At 32.4% G+C, this 14,554-nt stretch overlaps 1 protein-coding gene across 3 annotated transcripts in view; it reads left to right on the plus strand.

The window, feature by feature from the left end:
* Window positions 1-14,554, plus strand: part of shank2b (SH3 and multiple ankyrin repeat domains 2b) — a 237,950-nt gene that overhangs the window by 141,804 nt on the left and 81,592 nt on the right. For all 3 annotated transcript variants that reach the window (XR_012399921.1, XM_017354089.4, NM_001128347.1), the window contains 2 exons: window positions 4,826-4,983; window positions 8,779-8,892. Coding sequence is in view for 2 of the 3 variants with exons in the window: in XM_017354089.4 (XP_017209578.1) it covers window positions 4,826-4,983; window positions 8,779-8,892 (272 nt within the window). In the remaining variant the exon portion in view is untranslated. The remainder of the gene's footprint in view (window positions 1-4,825; window positions 4,984-8,778; window positions 8,893-14,554) is intronic.

Consider the following 14,554-nt stretch of genomic DNA (forward strand, 5'->3'; position numbering starts at 1 on the left):
AATTTATTTAGTAGTTAATACTAAAAATAAGGGATTTGTACTGCCGCTGTGTAAAATAAAATATATTACAGTAAATGTACTGTAGAAATTAACAGTGTAAAATTAAATGTGGTAAAGGGCATTTTAGCATGAAAAGGTTGCGGTAAGTCTGTTTTACTGTAAAATGAAATTGCAGTAGGGCTTTAATACTGTAAAACACAGTTTTTGTAAAGGGGCGATTGCGGTAAATTGCTGGCAACATTTGCCTGAGAAAAACATCCTGTTAGTAAACAAAAGCAAGTGACGCTGTGACTTAAAAAGTGAGTAAACCTATTGCGACTTGTTGTTGACCTAACTTAATTTTTAGAATTATGCACATGGTTTAAATTTTTTGTTAATTAAAGTCAACAAATAGCTTTTTACAGTTTTGTTTTTAATGTTCAAACTTCGTGTTTTCAGAGCCTGCAGTTATCATGCAAATAATCAGCCGGAATGCTTTTAGATATTAAAAAAAAAAAACATAAACTCCTCCCCTTATTTCTGATTGGCTAGTTTGCCGCTGAAACTCATTTCATTTTTTTTTTTTTTTGTGGTGCCGTCTAGTTATTTATTCCTAAAATGTGATGTTTTTTTTTCCGTTTGCATCATATCTTATCTGGTTATTTTCTCCCAGGTGTTGCCGGTTTTTACCGCTTTTTGGTCTCCATTCATCATCACATAATTTCTCCCATTTCGATTTAAAACCCATTTACCAGGTGCATCTGTTTAGGACTGTTTAGCGCATAAACACCATTCTTTCTCCCTGAAAGCTCATCATCACATCAGTATGATCTCCGTCAAGCGTTATTACGTAAGAAAGCTAATCTGGGTGTGTTGACTTTGGGCGCTGACATTGACTGGCTCTCAGTGGAGGCTTAAAAAAAGCAGGAGGCATGTAGAGGGCATGTGTAGGTGCTTTGTCCCAATTTCATCTGCTCCTATAGGCTGGAGGCAGCAGGTGCACCGGGACCTCGAGAGGTGATGAGGGAAGAGAGGGCAGGTCATGTGTGAACGGGACACTGCTTTGGGATGCTGTTTGATTTTTGTTACTAAATTATGGATAGTTGTGTACCGGGTATGGTGCAAAGATTTAAGGTTATCTTTATGGACAGTTTTATTCCAATTTGCAATATAATGGATGTATAGATAGATAGATAGATAGATAGATAGATAGATAGATAGATAGATAGATAGATAGATAGATAGATAGATAGATAGATAGATAGATAGATAGATAGATAGATAGATAGATAGATAGATAGATAGATAGATAGATAGATAGATAGATAGATAGATAGATAGATAGATAGATAGATAGATAGATAGATAGATAGATAGATAGATAGACAGACAGACAGGCAGGACAGGAGTTTTATGTAAGATAAATATATAAAAATGTATTAAATATAATATAATATTATTTATAAAATATCAATAAATATGTTAATATTAAATAATTGTTAATAAATACACTATAAAAATTAATAATAGATAATATTTTTCAGTATAGATATTAATATAAATATATAATATAATATTTAGATAGATATATAGATAGATTGATTGATTAATAGATAGATTATATATTACAATAAGATAATAATAATATTTAGAAAATATGTAGTCATTTATTTTAAATATAATTAATATAATTGTGATCCTATTATCAAAACAATCAACTACCCAGTGTTAAAACGGTATAAATGTTGTTTTACTAAATTATTATACTGCATATTTATACCATTTCAGATATTAATTATTATACTTATTATTTATAAATTATATAATTATACTTTGTATTAAATTGATGTCATATTATCACTATAGAATTATTTGTTACCACTGTTAAAATTTTAATAAATATTATATATATTATATTTTCCTTCATTGACCATCCCCCTATAGCTCCCTGTCTGTGAAGTCAGTTCGGCAATAAAGGAAAAAAGTTGGCAAAATAAGGAGATGTACCTCAGAGATTGTGCATGTCATCATCGAAAACTGGATGTTCTTTTGCAGTGAGAGTTTGGGTGCTATTTTTAGGCCCATCGCGCCCTCATTAACACCTTCATTAACAGCATCGTCAGGCCTGTTCTTTTGTTGAGTCTTCAATGTCAGCACTTTTTCTGGATTTTTTTTATTTTGGGGTGGGGGGGTGCTGAGAGCCGTCTGAAGCCCCAGTGAGAATCTCTTGAGACCAGATATGAAGCTGGAGGAGTTCAGGCCTGGCTGTCTTCATCTCTGCTCTATTCTGAGCTGTAGTGGATGATTATGCTGTGTGTCCAGCAGAGGGAGCCCTCACACCTTTAATAACTGCTCAGCGGACTAGAAGATCTCAATGCTCACTGAAAACACTTTAACTAATCCTTACACACCTTTTATATCATTTTAATTTCATTTTACATACACTCAAAAATCATTTTGCTGCTTTTTTTTAAAACTATTTATAAGCTAAAACAACACGATTCTAGAGGTATATGCACAGCTCAGCCAATGATAAACTTATGGTTTCTGTGACTATTTTTACTTTTATAAGAATCCCTTTACAACATCGACATCAAAATGTAATTAAAATACAAGCAGTTAAATAAACTTAAGCATTCATTTAGCTGTTCAAGCAAGAAACAAGATAATAGACCATGCCATGTTACTGCTAGCGCTGTCAGTACCAGCAGGTCAGCGCAGAAACTCCATTCAAAATGAATGTTCATATTTTAAAGGAATGTCAGGGAAAATGGAATTTAATGCAGTGCTTCTTGTGTCTGAGACACACTTCATGTCGAATATCTATTAGGCAGTGAAGATCACTTATTTTTAAAGAAAACATCTTAAACGTGGCACTTTTGTAGTGGAAAGGCAGTTCACTGGAAGCTGTCAGGCTGGCTGGCTAAATTAAAAGTGTGCAAACTCTACAAAAGTGTGTAAAACCCCTATGTTTTATGTTCAATCTACTCAAAATTGTAAAAACTTTATTTTATAATAATATACAATTTGTGGAAGAAAAAAAAAAAAAAAAAAAAAAAATATATATATATATATATATATATATATATATATATATATATATATATATATATATATATATATATATATATATATATATTTATTTATTTATATATAGGCGGTTCATTCCGCTGTGGCGAATGTAGCTGACAGGAAAATGAATGAATGAAATGAATGAATAAATATATATATATGGATTAGTTTGTCGGATGGTGATCATTACCACAGTTTTTGAAAATATTTCTTACATTTTTATCTTAGTGCTTACTATACTATTTTATGTTTACAAAAATTGGTATTTACAAATGTGCATTAAGCTATTACAGTTTGATAAATAATGTAATGATATTAAACATTTAAATAAACACCTTTAAACAAAAAAATATAAAAAAATACCTAGTCATTCATCATTTAAACTACAAACTGTTAGGAATCTGTTAAACTTTGTTTCAAATTAAAAACTGTAGCCCATAACAAACTTGCCAGTAAATAACAAACTTGCCAGCTCATTTCCTCCGTCACAATTTATCTTTCAAACCACCCGAAATAACAAATTAATCATCAGTTAATAACAATTTTTTATATTAAACAGTTGTATATAACTATACACTAAAAAAACTATTGATACTAGCAGTCAAATATGGAAGGACTTGGATTGGAAGATGAAGATGAGGTTTTCCAGAGTTCCATTAGTGGCCGCCAAATTCAATAATTTTATACAATTATCACAATTCTGGAGAGATTGTGGAGAAGTGGGGTACTGTGTCCACATGTTTTGGGAATGTCCCAAAATTCAGGTGTATTGGCAGGAGGTTAACAGGGAGATTATAAAGGTTTTAGGATATGACATACCAATGCACCCAGTAATTTGTCTCGTTGATGGCTTCCCCCCTGGTTAGTTCAGTAAGTCTTACCTATTTGCACTTCATATATTATTAATAACAGCTAGGAAAATAATTTCAGTGAACTGGATGAAGACTCGCCAACCTACTTTAACAGAATGTACACAGAGGTTGAAACAGATATTTATATTTGAGAAAATGACTGCAGATTTGCAGCTGAAATCAGACTTTTTTCAACAGACCTGGGCATCAATCGAAACATATTTACTTAATCTTTGAAATGCTTTCAGGGGCTTTGTCTTTGTCATAGTTATTGCCTTTATATTGTATATTTATATTTATATTTATTTTTTTATTTGTTTAACCCCCCCCCCCCTTATTTTTTATTTTTTATTTTATTTTTAAAAATGTTTTTATTTATTTTATTTATTTATTTATTTATTTTTCTTTAAGCTGTCATTATTATTTATCTAATATTATAATTTATATCTATTATTATTTATTTCTAATTGTTTCTTTTTTGGTGATTGTAAACATTCTAAGTAAATGTTATTTGTATACTATGTTTAAAAAAAATTATAAAAATACAGTAAAAAAAAACAATTGATACTGTAAATAATTGATATGGGCTGAATTTAAGCTAATTAAATTGAGTAATGTTCAACTTAATTTGTTTGTTTGAATCCAGCCTGAATATGTTGTTTGCAACCAGTTAACTTAAAAAAATGTAGTAAATCCAATGAATCATTTATTTCAGAGTAGCTAATGAAGTAAAAATGCATTGAACCGATATTAAAATGTTTATGTTTTGGTGCAAATGAAGCAAAACATTTGTATATATATATATATATATATATATATATATATATATATATATATATATATATATATATATATATGATATAATATAATAATAATAATGATCACTATATTACCCAGACCATCTTTCTTGTTGTTCCCACCAGTCCGCGTGCCAACAGAGATGCCTTTTCCGGCATAGAGACCCCCGGGTCCAAACGGAAGCTGTACAGCGCTGTGCCAGGAAGACACTACGTGGTGGTCAAATCATACCAACCGCAGGCCGAGGGAGAAATCGTTCTTTACAAGAACGACAGGGTCAAAGGTAAACCTCTGTCTTATACAACAAAAAAGAAAATCACACATTCATTTCACTCCCAGATGAAAGCATATGTTTGCTGACTGTAAATATGAAGAGCGGGTTTGTGTGCATCAAATGAAGAGAAAAGCTGGTTTGTAGCAGGCAGTGCAGTTTCTCTGCCATATGGAGAGCAAGAATTCACAGATTCTGCCCTCCGGCAACAGGCGATGGCTGACCGCAATGAGCTACTCTTCAACAACATCACCATAGAGCATTTAGTTACACAAAAAGTAATTAAAAGTTACACAAAGTCACCATAGAGTAGGTCTGATCTCCTACATTAGAATATGTAAATCAGAAGAAAAGTGGTCAAAATGAAAAAGACCTATCAGAATGATGCCAAATGCTGTTGTTAATGCTGCCATTTGATAATAATTTAACGTTATAATTTAATCACTTAATGGTTAACGGACGGTCTAAAATGGAATAAAACAAATTAGAACTGGACAATTTATCGCAAAATTATAGTTAGCAGGATGATAGTATATGCATTGGGGGTCATCTAAATTCAATCAGATGGGGCCTCACAATCTTTATTCCCACCTCCTCAGTAGTTACTGTTCTGCTATTGGCTGGAGTGGCCCAAAAGTGAACCCAGAGCTGAAGATAAATACTGACAGCAGGAGTCAAGACCAGAGAGGAAACTGACAAGTTTTGAGAATGAATTCAGTCATTTATAGTGTTTAAAGACTGTGCACTCTTTTTTTGACGATCTATGAGCAAAGTCCAAAGCGCAGGGCGCAAAAGCATAAAGGGCGTGTCTGAATCCACTTTTGCTATTTCAAGGATGGAAAAATCTGATTTGCGCCTTGGCGCATGGTCTAACAGGGTTGTGCTTATTCTCTTAATGAGTAATAGGTGTGCTTTGAGAATAAACCAATCAGAGTCTCATCTCCCATTCTCTTTAAGAGTGAGTGGCGTTGTGTCATAGCGCATTTGCTATTTACACGGCTGACTTTGTAAGTGGAAAAACTGAACACTACAGGCGAGAATAAGAAATGAGCCTTTCACTTTCACTCTCATGGATAGCAACATGTTGTATGCACAGACATCCATTAGCCTACATAATTTCGTTTATTAAGCGCAAAGATTTGTTTTAAAACTATTTCTGAATTCAGTTCTAATTTGGATTTTTATCCAAATACACATGCTGTGCCACATATGGTACAAAATCTGACAGGTGGGCAAATCTAAGCTTGTTTTTAATAATGCAAATATAAACATACATATAATAAGTACTACTAATAATAATATAACATTATACAAAAGCAAATTGTCATGAATAAGCTAAAAAAGCCAGCCGAGATGAAGAAGGAATGGAGGCGGTGGTTTTTATATTTATGTAGGCTAGAAAATAATAATTTTTGTAACATTTTAATTCTTTTTCATTTGTAAAGATATCTGCAAATTGCTGTACATCCTGTGTGTATTAAGCAATGTGTAAGTGAGGCGTACAACTAACACGCTCTGCGCTGGACCATAGACCAGCTTTGATCTGGTCTATTGAACAGTCTATTATAGTTCCTCAAAATAGCAACGCACCACCAATGCGCCTCAACAAGCCTCCTTTTTTAGATCAGAATGCCTATGGGCGCACATATGAGCACACATGCATTTGCTATTTAAACAGTGTGCTACAAACATCAAAACTAGCAAACAACAATTGTGTGGCACCTTGTGCCACATTGCACTGGGTGTATGATAGGGCCCTAAAAGTTTCCACCTTCACACTGCTTTTTAGTCTTTATTAGAATTAATTTGATCTGAGAATATGGGTTGCAGCTGGAAGTTTATCTGGTGCATAAAACATATGAAGCATAAGTTGGCGGTTCATTCTGCTGTGGCGACCCCTGATTAATAAAGGGACTAAACCAAAAAGAAAATGAATAAATGAATGAAATAAATTACTTAAAAACATAGCTACTAAAAAAGCATTTTTGTAGGGAAATGTAATTTATCATAAGATATATCGTTTAATTTATTGAATTTATCGTAAGATATTGTTATCACAATAATATAGCAATAATATTCCAAATCCTATATTTTTTTCTGTATCGTGTAGCAGTAAAACAAATAAATAAAATAAAATGAAACAAGATTTTCTTGCGTTTGCACTGTTATGTCTGACTATGTGTGTCTTTATCAGCTCCCTTGTTCAGTGGTCAGGATGCTGATTAGCGCGTCAGCCATTTTAAGTCAATCGCAAAAATCCCTGAAACATTAGCTTACTAAAAAGTCCCACAATACAACATGAAAATCGGGGCGCATCGAAGCTCAATATGTTAATCAGACGTTCGGAAGCACGCTTGGAAAAATGAATGACATGAACCAAATCATCCAACATAACAACAAACATGAGGCATTTTTTTCTAAAAGATAACTGGTATTTGATAATAGGCAAGGCAAGTTTATTTATATAGCACATTTCATACACAGTGGCAATTCAAAGTGCTTTACATAAACAAGAATAAACCAGACAAGTTTAGGAACATAAATTGCAGACAATAAAAATGATTAAAAACAGATAAAAACAAATTGAAATGAGTTAAAATAGGTTATAAAAGAATGAAAAAGAAAACGAAAAACATAATAGTGCAATCTGTCGGACGTAGCACAGTGCTCATACAGTAAAGGCACAGCTAAACAGATGTGTTTTCAGTCTCGATTTGAATGTGCCTAATGTTGGAGCACATCTGATCATTTCTGGAAGCTGATTCCAGCAGTGAGGAGCATAGTGGCTGAAAGCTGATTCACCCTGCTTTGACTGAACTCTTTCAATCTCTAGTTTATATGATCCTAAAGATCTGAGTGATCTGTTGGGTTTGTATTCAGTGAGCATATCTGTAATGTATTGAGGTCCTTGGCCATTTAGTGATAATAATTATACTCAACCATTTGTGTACGAACATAGCTAGACAGGATAAGAACATTCTATCCTGCAAATATTTATTGCTGATAGGAATGTTGATGTTATTTTAACATAGATGTTGATCCAGGAACATGTCCTAACTAGCCGAATGAGAAGAGAAACATTATATTTGTCATTAAATTGTGGAAGGACTGAACCCAAAATGTGTGCAGAAGTCAGTAAAGGTGGATGTTTTCTGCAGCAGGAGTTGGGCCTCTTGTAAAATTTCTTGGCAGAGTGCATGCAAATATTTATCAGAAGCTTCCTAAGCCACGTGTGGTTCCTTCTGTGCGTTCAGCGCTCAATCATCCAGGATTTTTATGTAGAACAATGAGTCTCATCTCACAGCAAAAAAGGTCAAGCAATTTCTTGAAACTGAAAATATCGAAGAGGCCAGTTCAGAGCCCTGATGTAAACCTGATTGAAAATCTCTGGAACATCCTTGGCGACAGAATTATGGCTTAAAGGCTCAGTATATTTCAGTGACCTGGGAAAGAGACTAAAGAAAAGCATATCAAAATCACAGCAGAGCAGTCTTTCAAGGAAGGGGCTCATCAGAAATTGTAGTTCCTATTTAGCATCATTTTGATCACTGTGTTTTCCACAAAAATAAAATGGTTTTCATTGAAATGCTTTAGTTATTTTGTAAATTACTGTTTACTAGAATGTTATAGCTACAACTAAAATTCTAAATGATGACTATTACATTATTTCCGATATAATCAAGTGTTTATACATGGTTCTTTCATTTTGATCTCCACTGTCATATGTAGAACAGCACATGGCGTCTGTAAATAGTGCAAATAGTATTTGATATGTTTCTGCTGACTCTCTCCCTGTGTGTACTGTAGTTCTCAGTATTGGAGAAGGAGGATTCTGGGAAGGCAGTGCCCGAGGGAATGTAGGCTGGTTCCCTGCGGAATGTGTGGAAGAGATCCCGAGCAAACCCAACGAGGACAGGCCCTGTGAGTGTGTACACACATACACACAAACGCACATTCACACACACACAAACACACATGCGTTCTCATTCACTGACATGACCACTTAAAGAGACAGTGTACCCCATACTGACAATTTTCATCGATCACTATTTATATTGTATTTATACCACTTATTTACTTTTAATATACCACTATTATAGTATAATCCTCCCTGTTTCTTTTAAAAAGTACTATTTCCTTTTAAAAATATTTTTAAATAGATTTAATTGTTATCAAAACTTTAGTGTTCTTATTACCTTCAGTTGAAAAGGCAAAGCACATAGACATGGTGAGCACAGTGCTCATTCAGTAAAGGCATAGCTAAACAGATGTGTTTACAGTCTTGATTTGAATGTGCCTAGTGTTGGAGCACATCTGATCGTTTCTGGAAGCTGATTCCAGCAGAGGGGGGCACAGTAGCTAAAGGTGAATTCACACTGCTTTAACTGAACTCTTGGAATTTCTTATTTACTTGATTCTAAAGATCTGAGTGATCTGTTGGGTTTGTATTCAGTGAACATATTTGTAATGAATTGAAGTCCTGGGCCATTTAGTGATTTATAGACAAGTAATAATACCAATCTATTCTGAATGGTAGCCAGTGTAAAGACCTGAGGACAGGTGTGATGTGCTCTGATTTTCTGGTTCTGGTCAGAATCCTGGCAGCAGCGTTCTGGATGAGCTGTAACTGTCTGATTGTCTTTTTGGGAAGGCCAGTGAGGAGTCTATTACAGTAATCCGCCCTGCTGGTGATAAAAGCATGAAAAAGTTTCTTCACTGGAAACAAAGCATCTAATTCTCGCAATGTTTTTGAGATGATAGTATGCTAATACTTACTGCTTTGACATGACTATTGAAATTCAGATCTAATCTCAAAATCACACCAAGATTCTTGAACTTATTTTTTGTTGTTTGACCCTTAGAGCCAAGGTAAAAGGCCACAGTTTTTTGTCTGTTTGTCTGTTTTATTTGTCATTATATTAATATTAAAAAAAGAACGGAACTACAAAATTTTTATCACATTTTTCTGCCTTTGCATATTATTTTTTTTGTTTGGTATTTTTGCATAATGTTAATTTATTTTATTTATTAACTTTAGTAAAGCTAATTGCAAAGACAACATTTCGAATGTTTTTTTAATTTTTGACATAATTTTTGTCAATATAATAATATAATAAAAATCAATTAGCTTTTACAAGTTTTTTTTTTTTTTAAATATTAATTTAAAGAACTCGGCATAAATAAACAAATTATACACAAATAATCAGTTATTAATTCAAAATAATGCTCTTTTCTGAAACTCTTATAGCTTCAGCAGTATATTTTGTGTAGCAAATAGACTACGTCATCATTTTTTTAAACCCAGACATTGCACGAAATTGAGCAGCATGAACATTCTACTAAACATCTTTTTAAGAACAAAAATAATACGAACCTTCAGAATGACAAACTCAACCTGCATTTTAGATCACACAACCGTTTGTTCCTTCACGTGACAAACCGATGGCGAAAAAAACACAATTCTACTTCCTCTTCCTTCACTCTTTTCCATTCTTCTCCAGTGCTCTGGTAACCCGCAGAATATGTGAGGAGCCTCGCGGCGATAGCAGCCTGTTAATTCAGTTAGTGTTCATTTGCAACTAGGCCACAAAGCAAAGCACACACGTCCACCTCTCACATCAAATGCTCACGTTCATCCATCAGAAAAAAACAAACGCAGTAGAATCCAAATTGGACGCAGAAACGCTAATATCGGCAAACATGACGTTCAACTCCCATCCAAACGTGAGATAAATTTAGCTGATATTTCTAGTTGCGAATACAGTCATTGGCTGTTGGTGTGTGCACTCAACGTTCGCTGTGCAAATTGGCAGAAGGGGCCAGGGGCAACATTCTGTTGAGAGTTGTTATTTTGGGCCAAATGAATGCCTTCCACATCAATGCAGCCTACTGTGTGTTTTTTAGCGGCGTGTGTGTGTGTTGTACGCGTCATAGAAATGTTTTCTTCATGCAAATCCAAACATTGGTGTGACATAATTATGCATAACATAATCGTCCTGAATCCTGTTGTTAATCTACAGTCTAAAATCTCCGTCCAGATTGTTGGCTTTGACCATTTACAGTAAGACTATTGGCAGCTCTGTGAAAACAAATGGAGCATGTGGTGTGCAGAATGGAGGTGCAGTGAGCGACAGCTGTCATTGGCTGAGAGGATTGGCCCATGTGACTGTAGAGTTCAGCTGACTCATCTCTTAGATTGTAAGATTTATTGACATTTTCACATATAAGAGGTCATTGTGGTATATAAATATCCTGTTTGTTTCAGTACTCTTTCAGTTGTTTTGTAGCTTATTTTGAAGCCAATTCAGCTAAACAGACTGTAAATGTGCTACTTATGATTATATAATGGGGTTTCTAAACTCCGCCTCCACTGATGAAGATTAACATCTGTTTAGCCTGTTTAGCTCCACCCGCTGATTCACATATGTTGTAGTTAAATATCAAGAGTAAAATGTGAGTCTACAGAGAAAACGATGGCTTTAATCCTTCCTTGTTCACTTAATGTGCACAAATGCATATTTTATTTATTTGTTTATTTATCTATTTTATTTTATTTTCCAGACCATGATATGAGGAATTGGACTCTTCCTTGTTCACTTATCACTTTATTTATTTATTTATTTATTTTATTTTTTATTTTATTTTGCAAACCGTAACATTAAGAATTAGATTTTTCCATGTTCACCTAATATGCACAAATGCATATTGTATGTATATATGTATATATATATATATATATATATATATATATATATATATATATATATATATATATATATATATATACACACACACACACACACACACACATATATATATATATATATATATATATATATATATATATATATATATATATATATATATATATATATATACATATACATATATATATATATATATATATATATATATATATATATATATATATATATATATATTTATTTATTTATTTATTGTTTTTTAGACTGTAACATTAGGAATTCGATTTTTCCTTGTTCACTTAATATCCACAAATGCATATTTTATTAATTTATTTATTGATTTATTTATTTATTATTTTTTATTGTATTTTGTTCTATTTTATTTTTTTGTATTTTATTTTATTTTCCAGACTGTAACATTTAAGAATATTTGCACAAATACATAATTTATTTTATTTTATTTTGCTCATCTTAGGTCATACAGAAAATAACACCGTAAATATAATATAAATAATGTTGATACATATACTGTACATAACATGCCATAGAAATCACGCACTGATACAATTTACCAAACAAGAAATTATCAGTAAAACATAACTATACACTAAATAATGATCAAAAATAAGGCAAAATATCACATACAGTTGAAGTCAGAATTATTAGCCCCCTAAATCATTAGCCATTGAATGAACCATTAGCCATGATGACAGTAAATAATATTTGACTAGACTTTCTCTAGAAGAAAAAAATATTATTAGACATACTGTGAAAATTTTCTTGCTCTGTTAAACATCATTTGGGAAATATTTAAAAAAAATAATAATATTAATTAAAGTGGGGCTAACAATTCTGACTTCAACTGTAACTTAAACCTCAGAGAGGTCAGTGGATTGCCCTTGACAAGTAGCAAAATGTAGCCAAAAATGTTTTTATGGAGCTAGTCTTAAAAATCTTGAGTCTCTCCATCTGAATAACAGATATATCAGAAATCCAGTTCTGGAATGGGGGGAGTAAAGGTAATTTCTAGTAATTAGGCAATAGCTTTTAGCCACCACCATGCCTTCCATTAAGGACTCTTGCATTGTTTGAGAAAGAGAAGATGTTTTTTGTGAGTAGCCAAAGATGGCGAGTTCGTCATCTGGTAGAAAAGGTGTATTATAAGCCTTGAATTTGATAGTGCTTTTAATATATATATTTATATATTTTATTTTTATTTTTTTATTTATTTTTTTAAATATTAAGGAAATGCAATGAATCAGCTGAAAATGGTGAGGAAATTAAACCATAATCAAAGAGAAATGCAATGAAGCAAAGTAAAATTGCATTTGCCTTTGATAATGGTTTACTTTCCCCACCATTTTCTGCAAATTAATTCCATTTCCTTCATTTTTGAATCAAAGATAAGATGCGTTCCAGCTACCATGAGTGTATTGCAAATGTTTTGCCACCCCAAATACAATATTTGCAGGTAAAATAGTGCTTTTTGAAAACATTCTCCTTTCTTATTATGGTCAATAACCGCAATGTCGCAACACTATTTGTTCAATTCTCACACATTTTTGCAGTAATCGGGAGTGAAAATTCTGGCTATGTTTGGTAGTGTCACTTGAGGCGTTTTTGAAGCTCATCCATGTTTGGCAGTGTTGAGAAAGGAGCAGGACGTTGCTGCGAAGAGGTGAGAAATGCTCTGTTGTGATGGAGCCGCTGGCAGCCTTGAAATCCATGGCTACTACAATACATCTACTGTACGAGTGAAGCGCTTGTGAACAGTTACAAGGACAGCTCATATCTTTCTTTGAATTATGAACTAGCCATTCGGTTCCCATGGCGATGCCCTCAGCATTATTTGAATCATCTTTTGAAGAATGTTGACCTTATTTTTATGTAAAATATCCAACAGCGAGCATAATGACATCACATATTCATCTATATTCTTATAGTAAAGTTCACTTTTCAGAGTCCAGAGTCCACTCGATCAGTAGTGCTGGCTCTGGAAGTACTTTTCACATTCATTTTTCCCATAGGAATTTTAATGCATGAACCAGATCAACCAGCTGTAAGCATAATAACAGTACAAATGATTATATATACATATATATAAATATATATTAATTTATTAGCCCTACTGTGAAATGTTTATTCTTTTTTAAATATTTCCTAATTTATGTTTAACAGAGCAAGACAATTTTCAAAGGACTTCCTATCAAATATTTTTCTTAATTTCTTTCTTCTCTATTTCTATTAGTTTGACTAAAGTGAAAGCAGTTTCAAACTAAAGTTTAATGTAATTATCATTAGCCTCCATTAAGAAGCCCATTGTTTTATTTTCGACTGCTGTTGTCCAATGATCTAATTTGACTTGTTAACCTAATTAACATAGTTAAGCCTTTTAATTGCACTTTATGGTGAATGCTAGTATCTTGCATAATAACAGGTAAAGTATTATGTGCATCTGTCATTAGGGCACAGAATTATTTATTATTGTTAAAAATTTCCTTTATACTTTAAAATGGTTTAAAAAAAAATTCTCTCTTATAAACAGCGCTTAGTAAATATTTGAATATGATTTAAGATTCACAGGAGGCCAGACAAATACTACTACTAATATTAATAATATGTATTGCCTTAATAATATATATATATATATATATATATATATATATATATATATATATATATATATATATATATATATATATATATATATATATATATATATATATATATATATATATATATATATATATATATTATTATTAAGGCAATATATAATGAAATGCTTGACTTGGAATCAATCGATTTACTAGTTAAAGGTTAGAGTAACATGCAATTTTTTTATTCTATAAACATCCGATAATATTTCTAACCAAATTTCA

This window comes from Danio rerio, chromosome 25 (genome assembly GCF_049306965.1).
Source record: "Danio rerio strain Tuebingen ecotype United States chromosome 25, GRCz12tu, whole genome shotgun sequence".
NCBI lineage: Eukaryota > Metazoa > Chordata > Actinopteri > Cypriniformes > Danionidae > Danio > Danio rerio.